We start from the raw sequence: 27,655 nt of genomic DNA, 5'->3' as shown, positions 1-27,655 counted from the left end.
TTGGAACGGGTCCCATATGAAGAGAGGTTAAAAATTACTGGGACTTTTCAGTTTAGAAAAGAGGAGACTGAGGGGGGATATGATAGAGGTCTATAAAATCATGAGTGGTGTGGAGAGGGCGGATAAAGAAAAGTTATTTATTAGTTCCCATAATAGAAGAACTAGAGGACACCAAATGAAATTAATGGGTAGCAGGTTTAAAACGAATAAAAGAAAGTTCTTCTTCACACAGCGTGTAGTCAACCTGTGGAACTCCTCGCCAGAGGAGGCTGTGAAGGCTAGGACTATAATAGAGTTTAAAGAGAAGCTAGATAATTTCATGGAGGTTAGGTCCATAAAAGGCTATTAGAAATGGTGTCCTTGGCCTCTGTTTGTCAGAGGCTGGAGAGGGATGGCAGGAGACAAATCGCTTGATCATTGTCGTCAGTCCACCCCCTCTGGGGCACCTGGTGCTGGCCACTGTCGGCAGACAGGATACTGGGCTAGAAGGACCTTTGGTCTGACCCAGTACGGCCGTTCTTATGGTCTTATGTTAATCATTTACCATGGCAACCCGCCAATCCGCAATTACTCCGGAGCAGGCCAGCGGCAGCCGATGCCCGCCAGGTGGCGCTGCGGCCCCGTCCCGGCGAGTCCCGCGGGCTGCCATTGGACGCGGGCGTGCTGTGGGCGGAGCCGGGCGCCTAGCGCTGGCTACATCGCGTTCGAAGTGGGCGTGGTTCGAAGGCTGGGGGCCTGGGCGTTCGCTGGTCGCCCTGGCGGCGGAGGCGTGGCCGGCCGGGGGGCGGAGCGCCCTGGAGCATGGCGTGGCCGGGCTGCCTCGCCCGGCTGCAGGTGCTGGCGGCCGCCTTGGTCGCCTGCTGCGGGCTGGGGGCCGCCTCCCTCGCCCGCTGCCGGCCGGCGCGCCGGCTCCGCCACGGCCTCGCCAAGGCGCTCATGGCCCTGGCCGGGCCCTTGGTGTTCCGCATCGGGTGAGTCGGTGGCGCCGGGACCCTCGCCGGCTCCCGAGGGGGCGTCGGGGTGAGCCAGGGGGAGCTGGGCGAGCTGCCGGGCGGGCTGCAGGGACCCGGGGGGCTCGGCTGCGGGGAGAGGGAGCCCGCGGGGGTCGCTCAGGGGCTGAGCCGGGTGGGTCCCTGCCTGGGTTTGTGTCACAGCTGCCGCCCCTCTCCCAGGGGACCCCAAAAGGCTTGGCCAGCCCTGGATGTTGAGGTACCAGCCCAAGCCACTGGGGGGGTGCCTGTGCCACGGGGGGGTGCCTGTGCCACGGGGGGGTGGCTGTGATGCACGTGGCCCCTGGGGCGCAGAGGGGCCCGGCTGGCGCTCTGTGCTGTGCCGGGGAGCGAGGCGCGTCCCTTGCTGCCCTGGGCTCGGCGCCGCAGCGAGCGCACCCCTCCGCCGGCGTCTCCTGAACGCTCCAGCTGTGTGGGGCGAGAGGGAGAAAAGGCTGCTTTCAAATCCCACACAAAGCCTGGCAGCATCCCTCCCCCTCGTGACCCAGATCCCCAGACCCAGGGGTGCGGCGACGGCAGCAGCTTCATCTGGCGTCTGCGCCTCTGGGCCCAGCTGGGTGCCTAGCCTCTGCCTGACTAGCTTATTGTCCGTCAGGCATTGTGACACGCCGCTGGCGCAGGTTCGAGCATCCTTCCTGCGTGCTGCAGCCCGTCCCTTTCGGGCGCTGGGCAGTGCAGGGCAGGCATGTCACCAGATGCAGCAGTGTGGGGTGTGCATTGTGGCAGATGGGCTGAAATTGGTCCATGCAAAAGCCAGGAGAGTCAAAGTAACAGGCCGGGGAGAAGAGAGGCCGATGAGCCAGGTTTGCGTGGTGTTGCGGCTGCCGAAACAGGGAGGGGGCTTCAGCAGCGGGGAGGAGAGGGCTCCGGCAGCCGGAGGTCGAGGGGCAAGTCCCTTTGTTTGCACGGTAAGAGACGGGTCATGTGCCAAGTGAGTGTTAAAGGACCCTGGCATAGCCCGGCCTGCCTGGCTGATGTGTGGGTACGTGCCGCACTGTGCATTCGGCTTGACACGCTTTCCGGGTGCCTTGTAGCTACGCAGCGATGGAGGAGCGGGTCAGCCCCCTGGCAATATGCCCAGCTCCCTCTGCCCACACCCCTTTCCCAGGGTGCAAGCTGCAAGCCAGTAAACACGAACAGTAGAAGCCCCGTGAGCTGTCGGGTGCGTGCAGCTGCCTGTTCTTGTTGAGCCTTGATCCTCCCTCGCCCCATCTCTCCCTTATCTCATGTCTGGAACTGGCTGTGGCTGCCTCGGGGCAGGCACTGCGGTGCACAGCGTGTTCTGTGACATGCCTGGTGGGTGCTGGGCTCCCTGGCTTATCGGGGGCTGCAGAGCCATCATCTGTCATGGTCAGCATCTAGGTAGGAGGCGTCTGGTAAATTCAACATTCCAGTCTCTCCCAGCTGCTGCATGAGGCGAATGCGCTTCCTGCCATCTGTGATCCCTCCCGAGACCTCCGGCTCCAATCCAGGAGGGGGGTCGTCTGCTTTTCTTCTCCCCTCGCTTCCGCCTCTGTCGGGCCCTCCTGCCTGGGGAGTAACTCCTGCACAGCAGCAGGACATTGACCTGACGCGCGACACTTTGGCTGGAGCTCACAGGATCTGAACAAGTACCTTGAAAACTGGCCACGCGCATTCGGTCATTGCAGCCTGGGGAAGCGGCTGCGGGGGGCGGGAGGGGGGAAGCTGTGGGCAGGCTCAGGAAAGCAGAGTTGTACCAGTTTACATTCAGGGCCCTTGGGAAGAACTTTCTGCTCAAGGCTCAGAGCTGAGAGGTCGATTTTAGCTTTGATTTCTGCTGCTTGATGGTCAGGGCGCTTTATAGAACAGGCAGAACCTCTCTAACCCGGCACCCTCAGGACGCGGTGCCAAGCCAGAGAATTTGCTGAACCGTGAGAAGTCAATGCTGTCTAGCGGCATTACCAGCACTTCCCCTGCTTGCTGGGCGCTTAGAAGACACTTAGGGGTAAATCGGAGCTAAATAACAGCACAGAACCCTGAGAGCCAGGATGGGTGACTGTAAACAAACATTATGGGACCACAAGACATTTGGCCACATGCACGATCAGTGGGCATCAAGCTAACTGAAATCATGCCGGACCACAGATGTTGCCGGACCAGAGAGTGCCGGACTAGGGAGGTTCAACCCCAAGTAGATGTAAAATGTCGATGAATTGGCTAATCAAATAGTTGATGCAATTTCAGTTAATTGATTAGTCGATAAGGGCACCTCCGCCCTTATCAGTTAATTGATATTCAATTAGTTGACTCTTCTGTTAGTCGATAAGTCGACTATTAGTCGATTACTCCGTTAGTCGATAAGGGCGCCGCCGCCTTTGAAATGTAGCAACAGCCCCATGGGGAGCCCGGGACCAGCTGCGGACTCCCAGTTGGACCCGGGCTGCACGCAGCATTTCAAAGTGGCAGCGCTGCAAGGAGCCTGGGGTCTGGCCCTAGGGTCCCTGCGGTGCTGCCTCTTTTAAGCACTCCCTCCTCTCCCCTCCCCCTTGCTGCCTCCTTCTGGTAGAGGCAGCAAGGGGGGGGGGAAGGGACTAGTTGACACTCCAGCCACAGCCGGCATCAGCTGCCCCCTCAGGAAAGCCTGATGAGGGACTCCCTGAAGGTGGATTAGTGGGATGTGTTCTGGAGTGGCCTAGGGGTTAGGGCATTGGCCTGGCAACCCCAGGGTCATGGGTTCAAGCTTCAACCTCTTCCCCCATGGAGCATCACCATAGCTGGCACCAGCTGCCCCATCAGGAAGGCTGGATAAGGAGCACCCTGATGGTAGGGAGGTGGGGTGTGTTCTCCTGGGGGCTAGCACATTTGCTTCTCGGATAGGCGACAGGCCAGTTGTTCACATCCCTAACCTGTAGCATCTGTCTCAGCGGGAGCGGCGCTGTGTGTGTCGAGTAGCCAGGCACACAGACACAGCCCGATTAGCCAGGTGGCCTGTTCAGCTCTGTGACCTTCTCTTCTCTAGAAGAAAGGCATGTGGTACCTACTGTGTTAATCCTCGGGCACGTGGTTCAAGTTGGTAGTTGTCACTCGTGTGAACTGGTAAAGGGGAGTGTGACGGGGTTTGCCAGGACCAGCCAATGCACATGAACCCACAGCTGTCCTGTCTGCACTAGCCTTTGAACACGCTGGTTAACACGTGGGAACGTGCATGCCCTTTTCTCGCACTAGCATAGACCTGGCCTGTGTGTATTCACCTGGATTTTCCTTCCTGTGTGGAGAGCTGGGGTGCACCAGGAGGCAGATCTTCGGCCATCAAAGGCTGAGCCCCTTTGAAAAGAGTCTGGCCTAGTGGTGTCTTGCCTTGGGACTCGACCCCTGGGAAAGCGGATCTCCTCGTCGGAACTCGGAACGTGGCAGGGAAGTGGGCACTGAACTGTGCTGAGCCACCAGGCCGATGCAGAAAAATGCTCTGTCCTCACCCGAGCTCTGGTGTAGCTGGGAGAGCAGTGAGAGAGAAGGCACCAGGCTTCCCACCCACCCAATGCAACAGCAGTGCCCAGTAGCCCCGAGGCTCAACTGCCGGCATGCCTGCTGCCTTCACAGCTCAGCTGGATGGATGAGAATCCAAGGGAGAGCCGAATGCATCCCTGAAATAATGGCGCTAACAGGCAGGAAGGAGCGTCTGTACTGGGGCAAGGGCTTGCAGATGGCTCGCCCCTAGCATACTGACTGAGGGACATCAAACAACCCTGCCCCTAGCTGAGTTCTTCATCTAGTCTGAGCAAGAGTCCTCCTTCCTAGGCGGGAGTTGTCCAGGGGTTGGAAGAGCTGTTGGTGACTGGCTTTAGACCCAAGCCTTAACTCTTGCCTCCAGGGCGTTTTATAAAACTCACCAAGCAGAAATGCTGCCCAAGCCAGCTGCTGCATCTAGTGTGGGAAAGGTGGAAACTGACTCAAAACACCTTTTCCTTGGAGAGCCGCTGGGTTAGTCTGTTTCAGCAAAACCAGTCAGTCCGGTGGCACCTTCAAGACGACCAATTCTTCTAGGCCTGGAGTCTTGGTGAGTTGCAACTCCTTGTTCCGGTTTGGCCAGGCTCGGAGAGATGAAGTGAGTTAGCTGTGCGCACCGGGGGGCCAATTGACCCTCACTCTGCGGGGTCGCAGGTCACAAGCTCAGCCTTCCCTTGTCATACCGTATTTTCCAGCATATAGGGGCGACTGGGCGTATAAGACGACCCCCTAATTTTTTAATTAAAAGATAGGGTTTCATCTTATACCCCAGCGCCCCTCCGCCTCCTTTGCTCCCAGTGTCCCTGGTCTGCTGGAGACGGTCCCCAGCAGACCAGAGGCACCAGGAGCAAAGCCGCAGCAGCTTTGCAAAGCCTCAGGGGAAGCCGGCGGCGGGGCATCCCAGGCGCGCCCCATACCCGGCGTACAAGACGACCCCCGATTTTTGGGGGATGTTTTTTAACATCAAAAGTCGTCTTGTACGCCGGAATATACGGTACTCCCGTTTTCTTCTGTTGGATAAAGTGTTTTTTACCCACAGACTCTCATGGTGACCCCTCTGGGACTTGCCTCTCTCGGGTCACTGCAAATGCCCAAATGTCTCCGACAAATAACTAGCCGGGAAGAATTGTGTGCCACTGGCTCAAGGGAGCCTGGGATTATCGGCGGGAATGGCTTTATTCCCCCAATCTCATCCTGCCGGTGAAGTCACCGGGAGAAGGAATTGAACCCTCCCTCGGCAGCTCCGTGTTCAGACAATGCTTTGACTGTGCGAGCGGCTGGGCAAACGCCAAGCGTCGTTAATGGGCCGTGTTTGGAAACCATACCAGAGCCAAGCGGCGGAGACTGTCAGCTCTTGCCTTTCGCGAAAGCACAATGGGATGTATTCCCGAGGGGTAAGAATGAACCTGCGATGCGATGCGTCCGTTCTCTGCCGGCTGGGGCTTGCGAGTGGGGGCTGCCGTGGCGGTGTGTAGCTTTGGTCTCTTGCACTGCTGTCGCTGGCTGCAGGAAGTAAATGGTTGGGCTTTGCCAGGCAACGCTGAATCTGATGTTCCAGGGGACTGCACTTGTATCCCCCGCATGGCCCCCCAGCGAGCTGGCTGGCTGGTCCCGGCGCTTGGCCTGCTCTCCGAGGGTCCGGGGCCAGAGACACGTCGCCGCCCCTGCTTGCAAAGCCAGCACTTTCATTCATAAGGTAAAAGCCTCCCGGGCCAACATGGGGCAACACAGAGGGAGCTCCTCCAGGCTTACGGAAGATCCCATGGGCCCTGTCGGCGGGCCGGTCGCTGGGCCAGAAAGAAGGCCCCAAGGCTGTGCGAATGCCACCTATTTATGCCAGGATGTGGAAACCTCCCCGGAGGCTGGTATCTCTCTGGACGGAGGTTGGGCAGCCTGAGTGCTTTTCCTTAATACTCCCCCCGGACATGCACTGTGCATGGTTCCTGGCATGATTCGTACACAGTGCCTGGCCTGGCATGATTCGTACACAGTGCCTGGCATGATTCGTACACAGAGCCTGGCCTGGCATGATTCGTACACAGAGCCTGGCCTGGCATGATTCGTACACAGTGCCTGGCCTGGCATGATTCGTACACAGAGCCTGGCCTGGCATGATTCGTAAGCTTCATCCAACATGGCCCTCGGAGATGCTGCTTGTGGTTTCACTATCTACCAGGCCCATCACTGTCTCTCCTGCTGACGTCAGCGGCAGGAACTGAGCCTCAGGCAGCTGGGGAGTCTTAAGGAAGAGGTGGTCGGATGCCTTGCCTTCGTTTTCCGGTGCCCTGCCCCCCGGTTAATGCAGCACTAACATGGCTGAGAATTCAGGCATGTTCAGAGCAGGTTGCGCCACGCACGCCCTTTATGGCCTGTGAGGCTCGGAGAGACGTGTGCTTGTACGGCGAGGCGCTTTCACAGAGGCCAAGTCTCGGCGCCCGCGTGGGGAAGGTGGTTTGGCCTCGTTTCTGTAGGAGAGGCCGTGCTGTGGGACCGTGTCCGCTCAAATCACACCTCTCTCTGAAAGCGCTTCGCCGCTGTTCTACACTAGAACGTGCGAATCTGTGGAACCAGGTTTACCTGTGCCAATCAAGAAAGGCTTCTTTGTCGACGCGGCGCATCCAGACTGCCCCGATCTGCTGACAAACAGCTGATCGGCAGAGCGGGGCAGCCATTTAAATTTAAATGAAGCCGCGATTCTTTTAATCGCGGCTTCATTTCCCTCTGCCGGTCTGGCTAATCTACATGCCTCCGTCGACGGAGGCATGTAGTCTAGACACACCCATAGAGAAACATCCCTTCTTGATTAACCATTCCCAGCAATGGGCGAATCCACTCACAACCCTCGGTTAATTGTTCCAAGGCTTAATTACCCTCCATGTTGTAGCTTCTTTCTAGTCTGATTTTGTCCAGCAAAAATAGTTCATAATTGTTCACTACGGGGCTTTGGTACTGTTCTCTCGTGCAGCTGTGCTGGAGCGCGAGCTGAGCTGAAAGGATCTGGAATTCCTATAGTCAAGGCTTTACATTCCCCTGTCCCTGTGGTTTGTTTACTTTGTGTGTGCCGCTGGGTAGCGCATCTAGCTGTGTCATCTGTTGACTTTGGTAACAATTTGCTGCGGGTCTTTCAGACAGCAGCGGGGTGGGGGAAGGGAAGGAGAGAGAGAGAAAAGTGAGGTGTCAAGAACAGGAAAACGTTCTACAACCACTAATGTTGGTGCGGGAATAGCTTGCTTTTGAAGTAGTTATTGACCGACCCGTTTACCCAGAATCCGGTTTCACACACACGATCTCACACACACACACGATCTCACACACACACGATCTCACACACACACACGATCTCACACACACACGATCTAACAGTCTGGGTCTGTAAGGAAACATTGTGACTAGCCCTATATTAGAAACGTCAGCACCATCTGTAACTAGAGCTGAAGAGTTTGGGGTTTTTAAGATCTGCTGCAGATTTGAGGCCGTTTGACCGATTGCTCGTTCTCTCACTCGGCCAGTGGTAGCCCGTGAGGTCTGTTTCGTTTCCTTGTTCTCCAGGCATGACTTGCTCCTGGAAGCATGTTTCTTGGCTTGAAAAGCGGCAGTTCCCTCTTGCGGCATGGGGAGGAGTTTGGAAGTTTCGGGGCAAGCTTGAAACCCCCAAGTGAGTGTGTGGTGGTGGCGTTCCACGGTGGCGTTTCCGCTGGGGCAGCGGTTTGGCGCGGCTGGAAAAATGCGCCCCCCCCCCCATCAACCCAGCGAAAGCTGTTTCTGAACCCGCACTGCAGCGAACCCACGTAACTGCTGCGGCATTCGCGGGCTCCCATCAGACCCTTTTTGGAACTGCTGTGTCGGCAGATAATCGGCGCATCCGCCGTGGGGGGGGGGGGGGGGTCAAACTCTGGTGCTCTTGCGCGCGCGCCGGCCAGTAGCTGCTCCAGGGCTCAGCACATGTTGCTAATCAGCCTGCTCCATAATTGTCCGGCGTGGGGCTGAGCTGCTCCCTACAGAATGTTTTGCCCTCGGGACAAGATCCCTAGTGAGAGGAGCCGGGCTCGGAGCCAATCTCTGCCGGCAGAGACGGAACCGTGCATCCCTCTCGGCCTTGCCGTGCTCGCCGCGGGCTGCCCGTGTGGCCACCATGTGCGCATCAGCTGGTCCCAGCCCTCCCCGCAGCCTTCGAACTGCTGCTGGTCCCTGCCCCCATAGCAAGGGGCTGGGAACGAGGGGCGTGGCCGCGGTTCAGCTTTAGTGGAGGGGCCTCGGGTGGGTCTTGCTGCCTCCTTTGAAGGGGGGGGTCAGACCAGTGGGGTTCCCCGTGGTCCAGCATCTTCTGGGATTTCTCTTCTCTGGCCTCGTAGGGTCCCATCTCCAGCGCTCCCAGAAGCCACATGCCCACTCGGGCAGTCGCTGCTGTTCCCCTGTGGTACGGAGGGACACGGGGTCGGAGGAGGGGGTTTGCCCAAAGACCCATGGTAGAGCAGTGGAACCCAGGAGTCCTGAGTTTAGTCCCTGCTCTAACCACTAGACCCCACCCCCTCCTTCCCAGAGCAAGGGGGTGGCACCCAGGAGCCCTCCTCTGTGACTGCCCTGCTGAGCTGGAAACCCCTGGGGGGTTGTGCTGAGTGTGGGGGGGAGGGCGCACTGCTCAGGGAGATGGGGGCAAGGAAGCTGCTGCCCTGGATCTCCTTTCAGAGGGCACGGTGACTACTGGTTAGAGCACAGGGCCCTAAGTCAGGACTCCGGGTCTCAGCCCCTGCCAGGCCTTCTGTGGTGTTACCAGATTTGTCCAATACTCTGCGGCATGCTCGTTTAATAGGTTACTCTTATGGGGCAGGGGGAGGTGCATTTCTATCCGTGTGCTGCTTGTGCTCTCCTATGGAGCTGATGCTCTCTGCTGCCAGTTCCCCCTCCCACTGGAGTTCTCCTGCAGGAACTAGGTACCTCAGGATGGGGTTCGCCCACCTTCGCCCCACACACACTCACCCGCTACCAGTGCACGTCCGAGAGGAGTGGGGAATCAGCACTCACACACTGACCCCCTCTATGTCTCTGGCCTCAGCAGGCTGGGTCAACAGCTGTGCCACACTGCACCCTCATGTGCCTTTGGCCTTGATTAAACAGCCCTTTCAGCTGCCATCCTCATGGCCCCAGGTTCAGCACCCCCTATCCTAGGGTCGCCAGGTGTCCGGTTTTGAACCGGACAGTCCAGTATTGGCGCTTTCTGTTCAGGAAAAATTGAGAGAACAGAAATGGGAAAATAGAACTAGGAGGGAATGTAGATTGTGAAGTCATGCCAAGTGTGGCCGGTATCTTTGCTGAAACCCTCTGGCAACCCTACCCTTTCCCTACTCTCACCCCACAATCGTCCGCTGGTAAACCACTCGATGAGCCAACCCCACTGGATTTTGGGGCGCTACAGGGATCTGTCGCTTGGGTACAAGGAGCGTTGTTGCAGAGTGACACCGCGTGAGCGTTGTTGCAGAGCTGAAACAACACCGCGGGAGGAACAAAAACCAGGACTAGGTAGCACTTTGAAGACTAACAAGATGGTTTAGTAGGTGATGAGCTTTCGTGGGCCAGACCCACTTCCTCAGATTAACCATCTTGTTAGTCTTTCAAGTGCTACATAGTCCTGGTTTTTGTTTCAGCTACCCCAGACTAACACGGCTGCATTTCGATCACTATTCTTGAGAAACAGTGAGCAAAAGAGAAAGGAAAAGAGAGAAGCAACCAGCTTAACAGTGAAAGTTAGTTATTTCTGGGTAGTGACTATAGAGAGGCGTGAGGGAGCCAAACACACACAACAGTTACAATATTAAATCTAAATTGAAACTGATTCCCAAGATTAGGGCTAGCAAACCGTACAACAGTTTACATAGGAGAGAGGGGGAGAGACCCACGCACCTACCTACCTACCTCACTACTCTGTGGAGCTTGCACTGGGGTTCCCAGACAGTGAGGGGGTGCTGGGGGTCCAGAGGGCAGGAGACGAGCAGCGCCCCCAGCAGGAGATGAAGTCGTCTCAATGGAACTGCTCGTTTAAATCCAGGGATCAGAACAGGTTTTCGTGGGGCAAGGGTAGGAGTTTTTGTAGGGACGGGACAGTAGTTCGAGGAGGACCCTGGATTTGTTCATGGGTAAACAGGTGAGACAGACTGGTCGCTCCTGGCTATGGGGGATGCTCCCTGAAGGAGCTCACAATGCAACGAGGCGGTGTCAGCATTTGGATATCAATAGGCTCCATCCTAGAATTGGTGTGATGAGGACTAACTTGGGGGTGATCAGGCCTGGGGTCATTAGCCTCTGGAGCCGAGACTTCCCATCAGGCCGTGCGTCTCTGCGTTCGGTGTCCCAGAGTTCAGCGTGGAAGGGCTGGTGTCCGTGCGGCGTGCTCGTGGCGATGTCTCTGGGCTGTCAATGCAGACGGGGCTGGGGCGTTCCCTGAACCCTAGCGCCCTGGTCGGGAGGGGACCGGGGGGGGGTCTCCCCCCGCCTTTTCATTGCTTTGTCTGTGATTCAAGCTGAGGCCTGGGGGAGGGGGTTTCCCGTGAGCGTCGCTCCCTGTTCCCCTAGAACGCAGAGCTGGTAGGTAACAGGATGCAGCCCTGCGGGGTCGCGTCGCTGCCCCGTGCCTCAGTTTCCTAACCCGCAGCGGGGGAGGCACCGGAGAAATGAGCGGAGGCCTGGGGGCACTTGACCTCGTGGGACGGTTTGAGCCTCCCCCTCCCGCCCGGGACAGCCAGACGGAGCTAAGCAAAAGCCAAGAGAAGCCGTTGAGGCTGCTGCTGCCTAGTTCCCCCTTTCAGAAACCGCAGGGCTGGGGGCCGGGCGGCTGTGTGATCCCAGGGCTGGCCGGAGCCGTTGGCGGAGGGAACTGGGGGCGGGGAAGCCCGCTGGAAAATTACTGGCAGCCTCGGTTCACGCACTGCCAGCTCCCCCGGCCTGCACACAGCGCAGCTTGCCCTGGCCTGGCCCCACCAGATGCCCGGCTCCCGGCTGGGGGTTGGCACCACCCTGCTGCTGGCCTTGCCTCTTGGTCTGCGGCACGAGGGCGGGCGAGTTCGGGGGGGGGGAACCCAGGAGTCCGGACCCGCTGGCCCCTCCAGACCCCCCTCCGGCTCGTGCCCCTGTCTAGAGCCACCAATAGAAATGGCGCCCCCTCCCCCCGCTGCCTTCCTTCTCCAGGCAGCCGCTCACTGGCCCCCAGCCCCACAGGGCCCCGAATTCCCAACAGGCCCGTTTCCCAAGGCAGCTGGCTTGGGACCCTCCTGCCCTAGGATCCACGCAGAGGAGGGGGGGCTCCCCAGCCGCACCCACCTGGCTTGGGACCCTCCTGCCCTAGGATCCACGCAGAGGAGGGGGGGCTCCCCAGCCGCACCCACCTGGCTTGGGACCCTCCTGCCCTAGGATCCACGCAGAGGAGGGGGGGCCCCCCAGCCAAACCCACCGCCCTGGGGCACCCACCTGGCTTCCCGCGCGTGTTGTCTCCTGGGTGGACTCCTTGGCAAGCTGCCAGATCCCCCCCCCCCCCCACCCCTCTGCTGGGGGGGCCGGCTGACAGCGGCTCCCTGGGCTGTGCCCTCGCTCCGAGCCCAGCTGGGCCCGCGGGGGTGCCCGGACTTCCTGCTGCCCGGGGAATTCCAGAGCCGCCTGATAAGCTGGAGGCTGATTGTGGGTGGGGGGAAGGGCAAAGGGCCTCTCTCAAGCCTGGCCCGCCTGCCCCCGGGCCCAGCCTTGGTCCGTGCAGGGGCTGCCCGCGGCTCGTGCCCAGAGGGCCGCTTTGGGATGGCGATCCGCAGCGTGGTCGGCTGCCGCCTGGGAACCCCCTCCTGAGGCTGGCTGCGGGCAGCTGGGCGCTGTGCTCTCTTCCCGCGCCCCTCGGGCCGACCCACAGCTCCCTCCCCGCGTTGCAGGGGGCCCAGGCATTCAGTGACCCCCAGCCTGCCTCGGCTCCCCTGCTCGTGCCTGGCCTGCCCGCCTGAGCTGCCTACCGCTAGCAGGGCCGCCTGCTGCCACCTGGTAACCCCCGCCCCTCTCCGGCGCCAGCTGGCAGTGGCTTGCTCCCGGGTTTGCCTGCTTCTGGCGGTTGCATTGACTTGGAGAGCCGCCAGAGAGTGCACCGGGGCAGGGCCCGGGCCACATCTCTGGGGGAGCTGGCCCTGTGGGGAGATCCTGCCAGCATGGCGCTTGGCCACTGTGCCAGCCCTGGAGCGCTGGCAGCAGAGCCGGGCTCCCCGGGTGCGAGGGGGCTGGGCAGACAGGCGGTGCCAGTCCCGGGCGCTGGAGGGCTGGGGGCAGAGCCGGGCTCCCCGGGTGCGAGGGGGCTGGGCAGACAGGCGGTGCCAGTCCCAGGCGCTGGAGGGCTGGGGGCAGAGCCGGGCTCCCCGGGTGCGAGGGGGCTGGGCAGACAGGCGGTGCCAGTCCCGGGCGCTGGAGGGCTGGGGGCAGAGCTGTGCTCCCCGGGTGCGGGGGGGCCGGGCAGACAGGCGGTGCCAGTCCCGGGCGCTGGAGGGCTGGGGGCAGAGCCGGGCTCCCCGGGTGCGAGGGGGCTGGGCAGACAGGCGGTGCCAGTCCTGGGCGCTGGAGGGCTGGGGGCAGAGCCAGGCTCCCCGGGTGCGAGGGGGCCAGGCAGACAGGCGGTGCCAGTCCCGGGTGCTGGAGGGCTGGGGGCAGAGCCGGGCTCCCCGGGTGCGAGGGGGCTGGGCAGACAGGCGGTGCCAGTCCCGGGTGCTGGAGGGCTGGGGGCAGAGCTGTGCTCCCCGGGTGCGAGGGGGCTGGGCAGACAGGCAGTGCCAGTCCCGGGTGCTGGAGGGCTGGGGGCAGAGCCGAGCTCCCCGGGTGCGGGAGGGCTGGGCAGACAGGCGGTGCCAGTCCCGGGTGCTGGAGGGCTGGGGGCAGAGCCGGGCTCCCCGGGGGCAGAGGCAGGGGTGCGTGAAGCTGTGTCCGATCCCGTTTCCTGTGCTGCAACACGGGGCTGGCGGCCTGGAGCCAGGGTCCCCAGCTGGTGCGAATGGCCGGAGCCCCATTGACGCCAAGGAGGCTACGCTGATCTGCACCCCCTCGGAAGTGTGGCCCAGGCCGCGGAGGGGGGTGCCCTGGGCACAGGCGGGGGCCAGTGACCCCTGCTCGTGGTGAGGCACCAGGGCGCTTTGCTGGCTTATTGGGCGCGGGGGCAGCGACTGAACTGGGCTCCGGCGGCAGACGTGTGTCGGGCGAGATCCCCGCGAGGGGCCGGCAAGGGCTCCCCAAAGCCCCCTCCTTGCGGGGCTGCTGGCAGGGGTGTCTGGCGTCCCTCCGTGGTGGACCCCAGGCGTCCTGGCTCCCTGCTCCTTGGGCTCCCATTGTCCCCTGGCCACTGCCCCGGGCTACCTGGGGCAGCTGGGAGTGTTTGCTCCAAAAGCTTTTGCTGCCCGCTCCTGGAAAGGGGGGAAATCCAGACCCTGGGGCCTTCCTGCCTGCACTCTGGGCGGGCCCCACAGATCCTGCCGCCAATCCGCCCCCATCATCGAGGGGGCAGGCAGAGGGACTGAATGACAGGGCCCCGCGGGGGTGGGGGAGGAGGGAGACGGGCCCTGTGTGTCTCACCCTCGCTTGTCTCCCCAGGTACAGCCTGTACACCCGCACCAAGCTGGGCTACCTGTTCTACAAGCGCCAGATGAAGAGAGCCCGGGACCGGTTCCCGCATGGCCACTCCATCCCCCAGCCCGTGGTGTTCAGCGGTGAGTCCTGAACTGCTGGGGCTGCCCCCTCCCCCACTCCCGGCGTCTGTCCTCGGGCATCCCCACGAGGCCGGGGTGCCAAGGTCTCGCCCTGCAGGGGGGCGGGTCGCTAGCCACCTCCAGCAGCTGGTGCACAAGAGGATAAGAGCCTACTACTGCTCCCCACGAGGGGAGCTGCTCCCTTAGCTCCAGGAGCAGAGCCCCGGGCTGGAGAGCTGGCGGTGCCGAGCTGCATCGTGCTGACACGTGGCTCCAGGTGCCAACTGGGGGGGGTCTCCCTGGCAGCCCCCGAATCGCCTGAGCGGCTCCAGCCGTAACCGGGGCCTCGTCTGCTCAGACTCCCCCATTCTGAGCTGGTTGGGCCCGGACCCGGGGGGCTCCGGCTCAGATTCCCCCTCTCAGCTGCTTGTCCGTCTGCCCTGGTCCCCCAGGGGTCAAGATCCTGCCCATCCCAGTGTTATCCAACAACTACAGCTACCTGGTCATCGACACCTGCTCCAACGCTGCCGCCGCCGTCGACCCCTCCGACCCGCTGGCCGTCCAGGTGAGAGCCCCCACCCCCCGGGGCCCGACACACGGGGCAGCTCCTCTCCTGCCCTGGCGGGGGCGCTCTGCCACCCCAACGGCACCTGCCAGCCTGAGAAACTGACCAGGAGCCGTGCCCTGAGACAGCCTGGTGCAGGGGGAGATGCAGCAGGGGAGGGGGAGGGGACCCCCATGCGATGGCCACACTTTGGAGTGGCTGTGGGGCTGAGGGGGGGGTTGCTCACTTCCGCCTGGGCATGCCTTTGCCAGTAGCTCCAATCCCTGCCTGCCCCTCCCTCCCCGGCAGGCATCAAAGATCAGCCCCCCCCCTCCGCCCGCACTTCAAAGGCCTCTGCGGCCACCCGCCCAGCCCCCTCTTCCTGCTGCCGGAGGCCACAAGCCCTTTGTTCGGCCGCCTGTTTGTTCCGCGTCCGGGGGTGCCAGAGACTCCACGGAGCCCCCAGGGACTGGGCAGCTGCTATTGATCTGGCAGGGTAGGAGCCCAGATGCCATGGTGACGGGGAAGGCTGAACCCCTGAGAGCGAGCGGACTGTGGAAGGGGGAGGGGAGGATGAACAGGGAGCCAGGCAGGGCTGTCGGGGAGGGCGCAGAAAGGAAATGCAGCCGTCCCTTCTTGGGGGTGGGAAATACCCCCTCTGGCACCCCCCTGCTCGCGGGGAGGCAGGAAGCGGGGGGCCACAGAGCCGGGGCAGGACCCAGGCTCCGGGCTTGTGTCCGAGCTGCATGTCATAACAGCTGGGCTGGGTCCTGCTCCGACAGCTGCACAGCACAAAGGCGAATCCCCTTTGAGTCTTAGCAGTATAGGGGCCATGACACAGGGGAGCAGCAGAGGGCAACGGAGCCATGCACTGCCTTGCTGCTCGACCGAGAGCTTGGCTGCCTGTTGTATCCCTGCCGTGGCCAGGCCAAGTGGCGGGAGAAAGTGCCAGCAGCCGTGTCTGCTCCTTGGCGCCTCTGGCACGGCAAGATGGCGCACGGGGGGGGGGGGGGGTCGATGCAAACCTGCCGCTAGCTCCGCTCTGGTGCCCGGGCGAGTGTGACTGTGGTGCCCCGTGTACGTGGCCAGGCCGTGCCAGGCTCCCTGCCCCACGTGGCCTGGGCTGACTTCTCTGGAGCCTTGTCCCAGCTTGCTGAGTGACGGGCCAGCCCGAGTGCATGCCAAGTGCTACTGCGCTGGCGCTGCTGCTGTTTAACCCCTCGGCGCCTGGGCCTCCCTCCCCGGCAAGAGCCGTGAATCCCAGACTGGCGCGTCCCCGCAAACCGATCCGGAGAGACGCAGCCGCTGGCCAGGGCGGAGTTTTCCCGGCGGTCCCCAGCAGGACAGGGCTGACTCTGACAGATCCCCTCCCTTGCCCCCCGGGACCCCTGCGGAAGCAGCAGGCAGGGCCATGGGCCTTAGGGAACAGCTGGGGGGCTCCGAGCCCCCCGCGGAGCTCGCACGAGGGGCCCCCGATGAAGAGAAGAGTGGGTCTGGCACAGCAGCCCGGGGGCTTCTGCAGCACCAGCTACGGTCAGGCAGGATCTGTGTTAGCTGGCCCGTCGCTCAGAGCCAGAGCCGCCCTGGGGGTCCCCAGCAGCGAGGTGGGGCTGGCCGGGCCCCCGGGAGAGTCCAGACCCCCCAGGGCCCTGTGCTGCGTGGGGGGCCCTGGGTTTGCGTTCTGCTCTCTGCCTGCCCTGTGGCACTCCTGGGGGGGGGCGAGCCTCCTCCATCGTCCCTGGGGGCACCGGCGGGCTCTGGGGGCTGTTCCTTCGCACGGAGCGAACCACGGAGGATGGCAGGCGGGAGGCTCTGGGGGCGGTTCCTTCGCACGGAGCAAACCACGAGGGATGGCAGGGGGCTCTGGGGGCTGTGCCTTCGCACGGAGCGAACCACGAGGGATGGCAGGGGGCTCTGGGGGCTGTGCCTTCGCACGGAGCGAAACACGAGGGATGGCAGGGGGCTCTGGGGGCTGTGCCTTCGCACGGAGCGAACCACGAGGGATGGCAGGGGGCTCTGGGGGCTGTGCCTTCGCACGGAGCGAACCACGAGGGATGGCAGGGGGCTCTGGGGGCTGTGCCTTCGCACGGAGCGAACCACGAGGGATGGCAGGGGGCTCTGGGGGCTGTGCCTTCGCACGGAGCGAACCACGAGGGATGGCAGGGGGCTCTGGGGGCTGTGCCTTCGCACGGAGCGAACCACGAGAGATGGCAGGGGGCTCTGGGGGCGGTTCCTTCGCACGGAGCGAACCATGAGAGATGGCAGGGGGCTCTGGGGGCGGTTCCTTCGCACGGAGCGAACCACGAGAGATGGCAGGGGGCTCTGGGGGCGGTTCCTTCGCACGGAGCGAACCACGAGGGATGGAAGGGGGATCTGGGGGCTGTGCCTTCGCACGGAGCGAACCACGAGAGATGGCAGGGGGCTCTGGGGGCTGTGCCTTCGCACGGAGCGAACCACGAGGGATGGCAGGGGGCTCTGGGGGCTGTGCCTTCGCACGGAGCGAACCACGAGGGATGGCAGGGGGCTCTGGGCGCCGTTCCTTCGCATGGCGCCAACCACGGGGGGCGGCGGCGGGCTCTGCACCTCTCGCGCGGCCGGCCGTGGAGGCGTGGGAGCAGCCTCCCCTCCTTCGCGGCCCCAAGTTGCCTAGCGGGCCGGGAGGTTGCCTGGCGGGCTCCCAAGCTCTGTGCTGCTGGTTAAACAGCTTGCGAAGTACAAAGCTCCGGGGCAGGAAATGGCTTGTCTGAGCTGCAGATGAAAGTGAGGCAGCAACATTTGCAGAGGACACACAGTGGCTGGAGCGAGTGGAGCCAGGAGCCGGCGGGGGCAGGCCCAAGGGAGCTCGCGAGCCGAGCGGTGCACGGGCAGATGCAATGCAGTGCCGATGGGGGCGGGGCGGGGTTGACTCCCCCAGCACGGGGTGGGAACTAGCCGTTCCCGCTGGAGAGAGACCAGCCGGCCCCGTGGAGGGCTCCCGGAAAGCCCCTTGGCGTGCGCAGCCGCCAGGAAGGCGCACGGCGTGTTGGGAGCGACGAGGAGAGGGCTGGATAAGAGAAGATCTCGTCATGCCAGTGATGCCTTCGCCTTGAACCAGGGATGGGCTAACGGGCCTCCGCAGGTGGGATCCTGCCCGGAGGCCCTGCTGCTTCCCTGCCTAGGCCAGTCAGGGCCTGGGGGTGGGGGAGCTGCGTGAAGCTTCCTTCGCCCAGCCCTGGCCTGCAAGGAGCATGTGGCACTTCAAAGTGCCACGTGTTCCTGGCAGGGCAGGAGGAGGCTTCTCGTACTCGCTCGCCCACAGGCCCTGATTGGCCTGGGGGTGGGGGAGCGTGCCAAGCCTCTTCCAGGGCATGGGTGCCTAGTGGGAAGGGGGGGCAAGGGGGCTCCCCCGCTCCCAGGCCAATCCGCCCCTTCCAGGCTGGCCCGGGGCTACTTCAAACATTTTTGAAGTGGCCCCGGGCAAAAATTATTGCCCACCCCTGCCTTGAACGCCACGTGGAGCTCTGGGCCCCGCGTCTCCAAAAGAGAGTGAGTAGCATGAGGAGGAGATCAGGGAAGGACAAGGGAAATGCTTGGGTAGGGGGCAGGACATAGCTTCGGTCCAGGGAGTGAAGTCTGGGGCCGCTCTGGTTCGGGGAGAGGTGATTAAGGGGATGCGAGAGAGGGGGTGGCGGACGTGACTAGGGAAGTGTTAATCCCTCTTCTCTCAAGGCAGGACCCAGGGTCTCCCGATGAAAGTATCAGGCAGCAGGTTTAAAACAAACTGAAAAGAGTTTTTCCTGCACGCAGTCAACCTGTGGAACTCCCTGCCAGGGGATGCTGGGGACCTAGGTTCCCAAAGGACCTAGGGAAGTTCCTGGAGGGCAGGTCCCTCAGTGCCTGTTAGCCATGCTGTCAGGGGCTGGGACCAGCCAGCGCAGAGCTGTCCTGTCAGTAGGACGGCTTGGGGCCCTGGTGCAGGGCTCTGCGCTTCGGGGGGCTCGGGGTGGCCGGTGGGGTTATCAGGAGGCCTGGTGCCGGCAGCAGGGGGGAGGGCAGGGTCCTGGCCCATGCACCCCAAGGGAGGGCCCTGCCGACGGGATGGGCCACTTGCTCCTTGCCCTGGTCCGTTCTCTGCGTCCGCAGCACCTGGCACCGCCGTGGTCAGGCAGGATCCGGGTTAGCTGGCCCATTGCTCGGCCCCAGCAGAGCCAGAGCCGCCCTGGGGGTCCCCAGCAGCGAGGTGGGGCCGGCAGGGCCCCCAGGAGAGTCCAGACCCCCCAGGGCCCTGTGCTGCGTGGGGGGCCCTGGGTTTGCGTTCTGCTCCTGCCTGCCCTGTGGCACTCCTGGGCGGGGGGGGGCAAGCCTCCCCCATCATCTCTGGGGGCAGGAGCGGGCTCTAGGGGGTGTTTACACGGCGCGAACCATGGCGGGCTCTGGGGGCCGTTCCATCGCACGGAATGAACCACGGGGAGCGGTGGGGGGCTCTGGGGACCGTTCCTTCACACGGAGTGTACCACGGTGGGCAGCGGGGGGGTCTGGGGGGCGCCGGGCTCTGGGGCTGTTCCTTCGCACAAAATGAACCACGGGGAGCGGTGGGGGGTTCTGGGGGCCGTTCCATCGCACGGAATGAACCACGGGGAGCGGTGGGGGGGTCTGGGAGCCATTTCTTCGCACGGAATGAACCCAGGGGCCTCCCCGTTCATTGATGCAGTCGCTCCCAACACCCCCCACCTGTGCTTTAGCTGGGGGGGGGGGAAGCTTGCCCCAGGCTGGGGGCAGAGCCCATGGGTGGCGGGGCTGCTGCTGTTACGCTCTCTCCTCTCCCAGGCTGCCATCGAGCAGGAGGGGGTGACGCTGGAGGCCATCCTGTGCACCCACAAACACTGGTAAGGGCTGGGAGGGGCGGGTGGGGAGTGGGGGAAGGGCAGGGCCCGGCGCTGGCGTGTGGAAGCGATGGGCGGTGCCGGAGCAGAGGGAGACCTGGGGGGTTGGTGGAGCTGAGGAGAGCCCGTCGTGCAAGCCCCTTGTGAGCAGGGGAGGGGGACTCCAGACCTCGCTCTGCTTCCCTGGCCCAGGCCCTGGGCTGTGACTGCTGGGGGGCCCTGGGCCGGCCCTCGCTCCCTTAGGAACGGACGCAGCCCCGGAGCCCCCGTGAGATGGTGTCTCCAGCCGAGGCCCCACCCTTCCTTGGGGGTATCCCCCTGGATTCTCCTCTCAGTACCCTTAAAATCTGCCCCCCCCGTCCTAGCCACTGGGAGGGGCTCCCTGGCGGGGGGGCTGACGGCGTCTCTGGCACGGGGGGCGCCTGGCGGGGGGGCTGACGGCGTCTCTGGCGCGGGGGGCGCCTGGCGGGGGGCTGACGGCGTCTCTGGCGCGGGGGGCTGACGGCATCTCTGGCGCGGGGGGCGCCTGGCGGGGGGCTGACGGCATCTCTGGCGCGGGGGGCGCCTGGCGGGGGGGGCTGACGGCATCTCTGGCGCGGGGGGCGCCTGGCGGGGGGGCTGACGGTGTCTCTCGTGCAGGGATCACAGCGGGGGGAACACGGCGCTGCGGCGGCGTCACAGCTCCTGCAAGGTGTACGGCAGCGCCTATGACTCCATCTCTGAGCTCACCAAGTAAGTGGGGCGGGGGCGGGGGTGGGGGGGGTCATGTGCCCGCAGGGGCTGGGCCTCCTGCCCTCCGGGATGAGCGGGCAGCCCTGCTCTGTGGCCCCCGTCTCTGCTGCACCTGCCCCAGGGGTGCGGATGGAGCTGGGCTGAGCCCTGCCACGCTCATGCCACGTGTGGGCCAATCAGCAGCCGCTTGGATGGTCACTGCTGGGCCGGCCTTTGCCTGTTCCCAAGGGGGCCGGGACACGCTGCCTGACCCCGCCCCCGAGCCCACGGCTCGGTGGCCGTCCCGCCCCCTAAGAGCCTCCCCCCTTCGCTCTTGCAGCCCCCTCTTGGATAAGGAGGTCGTCTCCGTGGGACAGCTGCGCTTCAAGGCGCTCTTCACCCCCGGCCACACCGTGGGGCACATGGTCTACGTGTTGGACGGGAAGCCCTTCGCGGGGCCGGCCTGCCTCTTCTCTGGAGACCTCCTCTTCCTCTCGGGCTGCGGTGAGCTGGGCCCTTCGGCTCTGTCGGGGGACTCAGGCCCCCCTGCTCCCTCCCTTCACTCTGCCACGTGTCTGGGCTTCCCTAGGCTGCCCTGTTCCTCCCCAGAGGTGGCTGCATTTTAGCGCTGGGGGGGGGAGCGGCTGGGGCGTGGTGTTGGTGAGCAAGAGGCCCCCGAGTGTCCTCGGGTCCCTTCTCTGATGCCCCTCTGGCCCACCCCACTCTGGGGATGCCGGGGTCTGCGCCCGGTGGGCAGCATCCGGTCAGAACTCGGATCCTCCAGCTCCAGAGGCTCCTCTCTGTCCCGGGGGCGCTCCCCCCCTTGGCGGCAGTAGCGTGTCCATTATCCTCCAGGGTTGGGGCCGCTCATGGGTGCCCTGTGGGGCCTGTGGCGGTCTGGACACTGCTGGTGGGGGATGAATGGGGGCCACGAGACCCCACACAGGTCAGAACCACCCCCTCGCACCCCAGGTGAGGTGCGGCTGGGGGGCCCCTTGCCTGCTGGCCCAGTGATGCCAGAGGCCCTAGGTGCTGAGACCCCAGGATGCTGTTCCTGGTGGTCTGTGGCACGTGGGGACCACGATCCCTTCCTCTGAGTCACGCGCCCCCCACTCCCCCGGCCTTGCAGGGCGGATATTCGAGGGGACACCGGAAACCATGCTGGCCTCGCTGGACACGGCTGCCGAGCTGGCAGAGGACACGTTGCTCTGGCCAGGTGAGCACCCAGCTGGGTGGCCGGCCGGGGGTGGGGGGGTACAGAGGCAGGGGGCTCTCCCCAGCCACACTGAGCTGCGGGGGCAGGAGCCAGCCTGGATTTCAGTGCTATGAGTGTGGGGGGCCCTCTGCCCCGCATGGGGAGACAGGGGGGTCCCTGCACCAGATGGCGTCCCTGCCGGGCAGGCCAGGAGCTCAGCTGGGCTGGGGGGGGCTGGTTGGGATTGAGGGGCGTCCCCAGCGCTGGTGCCGTGGCTCCTGAGAGCTAAACTTCCCAGCTGGCTGCAGGGGACCCAAGGGGCCGAAGGCTGGTGCGAGGTCCCCAGAGAGTCGGGAATGTCCCTGGGTGGGCTCCGAGGGGCGCTCAGCTCACCCCAGCCCCTCTCCCCCGGTTGCTGCCCCCTGCTCCCCAGGACACGAGTACGCCCAGGAGTGCCTGATGTTCGCCAGCCTGCTGGAGCCGGAGAACCCGGTGCTGGAGCAGAAGCTGCAGTGGGTGACGCAGCAGCGGCTGGAGAAGAGGAGCACGGTGAGTAGCAGGGGCGACCGGCCCCGGGGCCTGGGGCCCGTCTTCCTGGCTCTTGCCCCTCTCCCTGCACCAGGGCTGGGAAACACCTGGCCAGATGCACATGCTGCTTCCGCTGCTGCTCAGATCCAGCTGCTTCCTTGCCCGGCAGCAGGGTGGTTTGAATCCCCGCCCGCCCGCCGGAACCGGAACCCAGGGCATCGGGCAAGGCCAGGGAGCGGCCATCTGGGGTCAGCCGTGTGCTGCAGTGTTAACCCCTCGCCACGTGGCCGGCAGGCTGGGAGCCCCGGCATTGCAAGGGCTGGGCTCGGCAAGCAGGTGTCGATCCCTCCCACACATGCCACAGCACTGCTAGCTCCCCCTGCACCCCCCAACAGTGTCACTGCACCCCGCAAAGGTGTCTCGGCCCCCCACTGTCGGCAGTGGGTGCCTGGGTAATTCCATTCCTCCTCCCGAAACTCACCTCGCTGGGTTTCAAGCAGGACTTGTTCGGCGTGTCGGAGCAGCCTGCTGTTAAGTATGGCTGCCACGCCCCTCCCCAGAGGCAGCTGCATTTCAGTAGCTCTACAGTGGCGCATGCGGGTGTGAGGGAAATGGCTTTGAAACGGGAGCAGAGGAGCCGGTCTCTGGGTACAAGCAGCGGGAGGAGCCATGCAAATTGTGGCGGCGTCATGGAGCTTGGGTGCAAACGGGCGGCCGCGGTGCCGCTCCTGGGGAGCACAGCGTGGAGTGCGCCCTGCTGCCTTCAGCACAGAGCAGCCCCTAGGGGCTACCCATCCCAGCACGCCCCTCTCTGCTGCAGATCGTGCATTGCATGCTGGGATGGGTAGTCTCCAGGGCCTGCAGCTCTGTGCAGGGCACATGGCTCTGGGCTGACCCACCCCCCTCTCTCCCCGCCCCAGTGCCCCTCCACCATCGGGGAGGAGAAGGAGTACAACCCGTTCCTGCGGACCCACTGCCGGGAGCTGCACCGGGCCCTGGGCCTGCAGCCGCTGAGCGACGAGGACTGGGAGAGCTTCCGGGCGCGGGTGCTGAAGGAGGTGCGGCACCGCAAGGACGTCTACAGAGCCAACTAGCCCCCCGGCGGGGCCGCGCGAGGCCTGCTGCTGGCCTCCCCAAGGAGAGGGAGCTTCCCCGTGGGGTGGGGAGCAGCTGGCTTGGAAAGGATCCCCCAAGTGATGCTGGGCCGGATTAGTGAGCAGAAACGCCCCCACCTCGGCCCTGTGGATAGTCGGGTTCAGCAGGCATCTCCCCCCCCAGTGGAAAGAAGAAGGGGGGGCAAACTCCAGGCTGACACCCCCCCAGGAGGAGTCTGATTGGACGTGTGCCAGCTGCCCTTTGACTGCTGCGGGGGATGAGTTAACACCCCCAGCTGGGGGCTGGCGGGGGGGCCTGGAAAGGCTTTTCCGGGGAGCAGGCTGTGCCTCTTTCTGTGGGGCTGGCCGGTGGAAGCCGGGCCCCAGGGCGCCCCAGCATGTGGGGAGGGGCATGGCCACTGGTCTGTCGGCCGCTTCCTCTGCATCCTGCCCCAGCCGCCCCGTGGGGAAGAGCCGCTGCCTGCTGCGGGAGTGCCTGCCCAGCCTGCTGCTGGCGGGGAGAGACGGGGCTGGGCCAGATGTTCCGGCGGGGAGAGACGGGGCTGGGCCAGATGTTCCAGCGGGGGGCGCCGCTGCACAGACTCAGCTCGGGGAGTGGACGGAAAAACCCACCTGGCGCTGAGCGCTCCTGCCAGCCCCGTCCTCCCTGGCCCACGGAGGCAGGCGCAGCCCTAGCAGGGAGCAAGGATGGGACCGGGCCGTGGGGCTGCTCCCTGCCGGGCTGGGGGCTTCTCTCCAGGGGCCGTGTTAACTTTGGTGATGGAATTCCCTGCCTGAAGTGAGAGCTGCTCCATTGACTGGGGGTGTGTTTGGGGGGGGCCGGGTGTGTTTTCAGGTCCCTGCTCCAAGCGCACAGTCCCCGGGCGTTTCTATCGCAGACCCCCAGCCCGGCGGCCGTTCTACGCCCCTCCCTTTGCGCTGGGGGCTGGGAGACTTGCTGCTCTCTTCAGAGCCTGCGGGGGGCGCTTCAGAGCCACGCAGCCCCCTGCCTCTGAGCCCCCTGCTTCCTGCGCAGCCCCAGCTCGGGGCCAGATTGCTGGGAACCCAGAGTGGGGCCAGGTGGCGGGGGCCCGAGGGGCTTTCCGCTTGGACCAGCTGTGGCGCCGAGGGGTTTGCACTGTGGTCCGGTTCTGGTCGGCCCCCCCAGCCCGCTTCCTCCCCTTACGGCACCAGGTGTGAGAGCACAGAAACTGGCCAATGGGAGTGGAGAGATTGCGCTGGGCGGGGGCAGCACGTGAAGCCTCCCCCGGCGTCCAGAGCAGAAAGCAGCCAGCTGTTTTGAGGGGTGTGAGCTGCTTTGTGCCTTGAGGGTCCTAATGAGTCAGCCGCAGGCCCGATCCAGTGACGTGGGCCGAAGCCGACCCGCATCTTCTCCACCCCTAATCTTAGCAGTATAAATGTCTGACCCTGTGTTGGGTCCTACTCAGCTCTTGGGCTCGCTGCTCTCTTGTGGCAATGAGTTCCACCGGCTACAGCAATCAAAGGGAATCCTCTGTCACCATGCACCGGGCTACGTTTGTTGCCCTTCGCAGTCGGTGAACACAACGTACACATGCACAAGGGATCTGTAGTGGGGGGAAAAGTGAGAGTCAACAAATGGGGAGGGGGGATTGTGAATTCACCCATCATCCAGGGAACAAGGAGCATACCCCAGACAGCCAGGCCTGAGCCCGGGTTAGGCATCTTTGTCCCAGTGAATGCTGCAGAAGAGGCTAACTGGAGACATGGACTTTTCAGAGTGCAGCGTAGGGCAGAGGTTGGGTGGTTGCGGGGGGTGTTTCTCTAGAGAGGGGCTGGAAAAGTGGGTGTAGGGGGGTGAAGTGATCTGGTTACTTTGCGGAGCTGCTCCTATGTCCATGCTCCTGGGAGTGGTGGGAGGGGGAAAAGGGGTGTGTGTGTGTAAGTAATGGGGGGTGTGTGTGTGCGTGCAAAATCTGTATAGCCACACACAACCCCTGGGAGAGACTGCTACCTCAGTTTCCCCAATTCTGAAATAGCAATATTCCTTCCCAGTCTCCCATGGAGGTCGTGAGTGAGGGCCGCTGGGGGAAGGGCTCTGGAGACGTAAAAGCATTATGGAGCGGAGCTGGGTTTGGGAGGGGTTCTGGTGACTAGCTGAGCTCTCCAGGTTTAAATTGTTACCAAAACTCCCTTGATTTAAAAATGCAGCAACCTGGGGGGAGGAAAACAGAGAGTACAGGACACTGGCGTTCCATTCCCAGCTCCTGCTGGGTGACCTGGGACAGGTCGTGTCACTGCTCTGTGCCTCAGTTTCCCCATCTGTGAACTAGGGCCCATACCTGCCCTGAAAGCGGCTGGGGGGGCTCCCTGGGGTCTGTAAAGCGGCTGGAAGCTGCTGGCTGGGCAGTGCGGCAGAACGCAGCGTTAGAGATGATACGTTAGGTTAGGATTTACTCCATGTCTGTTTTCCCCCCCCCTTCCCTTTCTCTTGCCCTTGGAAATAGATCACCACTAGCGATTTCGCACTGTGAGGCTTTAGCTGAGCCAGGCAGCACTGGAGGCAGTGGGTGTGGAGAGGGGCAGGAGGCAGGCTTCCGCTGTCCGTGTTCGTTCCCGGCGCTGGGAGTTGGGCTGGGAGCACGCAGCCTCCTGTAGCCACTGTCCCGTGTTGTCCTTGGATTTTAAATGCCAATAAATCAACCCTTCGTTTTAGCGGTGTTGGTGCGAGTGGCCTTTGCGCTCGTGCAGGGGGGCGGTGGTGCGGGCGTGAACTGGGACCCTCCCGTGCCAATGCATCCCAGCGCTGTTTGCAGCCCTGACGGGGGGCACCCCATTATTCTCTGCGGCCAGGAGGTACCATCAGACGGAGCTGGCGAGGGTACGGGGGGGATAGGCACAGTTGGGGATCCCATCAGACTGGAGAGAGGGGATCCCCCCTTTCTAGGTTACTGCCCCAGCCTGGGAACGTCTCGCCCCCTCTTGAATCCCAGCACGTTTCCCCGTAAGCCCGGGCGGAGACCAGCAACTTTGCTGCGCTTGGGCCTTGGAGCAGGATGGATCCCTGGGGAAAGGGGAGTTTAACCCTTCACGGGCTGCCCTCCTCCCTCCTCCTGTGCCAGACGCCTTGGTGGACTGGAGAGAGAGAGCAGGAGGCTGGGCCTTTCGCCAGGCCCCTGGCCCTGTAACCGGGTGTGGCTGTATCTTTCCACAGGCCCAAGGCTGCTGTCCCCTGCCCTCCTTGCCTGGCCCTGAACCGGCTTGGCCATGCCTGGCCCTTGGGAGGGGCTGGTTTGGGAGGTACAGCGCATGGCCTGGGCGAGGGAGGTCCGGTCCAAGGGCCTTTCCCTGCAGCAGGCGGAGTGAGGGGTATGGCCAGGGGTAGGCCAGACAGCCCCCCCTACTGCCCAGCAAGTGGCTTTGGGTTCTCCCCCCAGGCCAGGGCAGCTGTCCCACGCCGGGGGGGGGGGGGAGAGCCGGGCCTCCAGCGGGCAGAGCGAAGGGGGGTAGGATACAAAGCCGAGGGGAGCCCCCGGCTAGGCCAGGTACCTGCAGGGCAGAAAGAAGGCAGCTGCGGGGGGGGGGGGGGGGGGAAGTGGTTTGGGGGCCTGGAAGGTGTCGGGGGAGGGGGAGCTCCCACTGGTCCCTGTGACCTGTGCCCCTGGGGGGGGTGAGTAACTGCAGGGCCTGTTAGCAGAAGTGTGTGTGTGGGGGGGGGAGGTTTGGGAGCTGGGCCGCGGGGGCTTGGCTCAACGTGGGGGAGAGAGCCAGGCCCAGCCTGAGCCGGGCAGACCTGCTGCCACCCTTGCTGGATCTGTGCTGTGCCACTCCCCCCCCCCCCAGTCCAGGGACACTCAGCTGGGTCAGCGGCCTCCCTCCCAGGCTGCCCAGTGGCCCGGGGTGGGGGTGGGGGTGGGGAGCTATCGCCCCCTTCACACCCAGGCACGCTCTCTGGCCTGCCCTTTGTCCTGTAGCTGCCTGCACGCGCTCTAGTGCGTGAACCTCCACCCCCAGGTGTGTGGGGGGGGTCGATCCCAGCGGTCTGGCCCCCCGCAGGGAGGCTGCCTCTCCTGGCTAGCCAGGCATGGGGGATCCAGCCTTCGGGGGGTGAGAGACCTGCCACACAGCAACCTGCCAGCTGAGAAGAGGGGGGCGCAGGCAGCTGGGGAAGGCAAGACCAAGCCCCACCCCTGGAGCCAAGCGCTGCCCACCCCAGCCTGCCCTGTCCCCAGAGGCCGGGGGAGCCAGGCTGCCCTGGTGGCGGGTGTGTGGGCAGCTGGGGAAGGCTGCGCTTTCCCTTGCCTGCAACACCGGCTGCCCATGAATTGGGGGGAAGCGAATGAGGAAGTGGGGTGCGGCCAGGGGGCAATAGACTGGCACGCGGAGACCCCCGGTTCCCCGCCTCGCCCTGCCACTGCCGAGGCGCTGGGGGACCGTGGCGGGGCGAGGCTCAGGGCAGAGAAGGCCCTGACGGGCGGCCGGAGGCTCGTGCCAGGCACAGGGCGGCGTGGGAGGTGGGCGGTGTTAGAGGACGGGGGGACTCGGGGTGGGCAGAGCAGAGGCGGGAGGGGA

The 27,655-nt window shown here is 63.9% G+C and overlaps 1 protein-coding gene across 4 annotated transcripts; it reads left to right on the top strand.

Moving 5' to 3' along the window:
• The first annotated feature begins 726 nt into the window (after window positions 1–726).
• LOC102453562 (PNKD metallo-beta-lactamase domain containing) lies at window positions 727–25,798 on the top strand. Of its 4 annotated transcripts, XM_075933010.1 has the most exons (10): window positions 727–971; window positions 14,076–14,191; window positions 14,623–14,735; window positions 19,521–19,579; window positions 20,216–20,308; window positions 20,628–20,791; window positions 21,417–21,503; window positions 21,916–22,031; window positions 22,931–23,068; window positions 25,591–25,798. In XM_075933010.1, the coding sequence occupies exons 1-10, from the start codon at window positions 802–804 to the stop codon at window positions 25,615–25,617; spliced, it is 1,083 nt and encodes a 360-aa protein (XP_075789125.1). In that variant the 5' UTR covers window positions 727–801; the 3' UTR covers window positions 25,618–25,798. The 4 variants fall into 4 exon arrangements, with proteins under 4 accessions (XP_075789125.1, XP_075789124.1, XP_075789127.1 ...); XM_075933009.1 differs by having other exon boundaries at window positions 729–971; window positions 22,931–25,798; XM_075933012.1 differs by lacking the exon at window positions 727–971 and adding an exon at window positions 5,838–5,872 and having other exon boundaries at window positions 22,931–25,798.
• Window positions 25,799–27,655: the final 1,857 nt, after the last annotated feature.

This window comes from Pelodiscus sinensis, chromosome 7, assembly GCF_049634645.1.
Source record: "Pelodiscus sinensis isolate JC-2024 chromosome 7, ASM4963464v1, whole genome shotgun sequence".
Lineage (NCBI taxonomy): Eukaryota > Metazoa > Chordata > Testudines > Trionychidae > Pelodiscus > Pelodiscus sinensis.
This window is presented reverse-complemented; position numbering and strand designations above follow the sequence as displayed.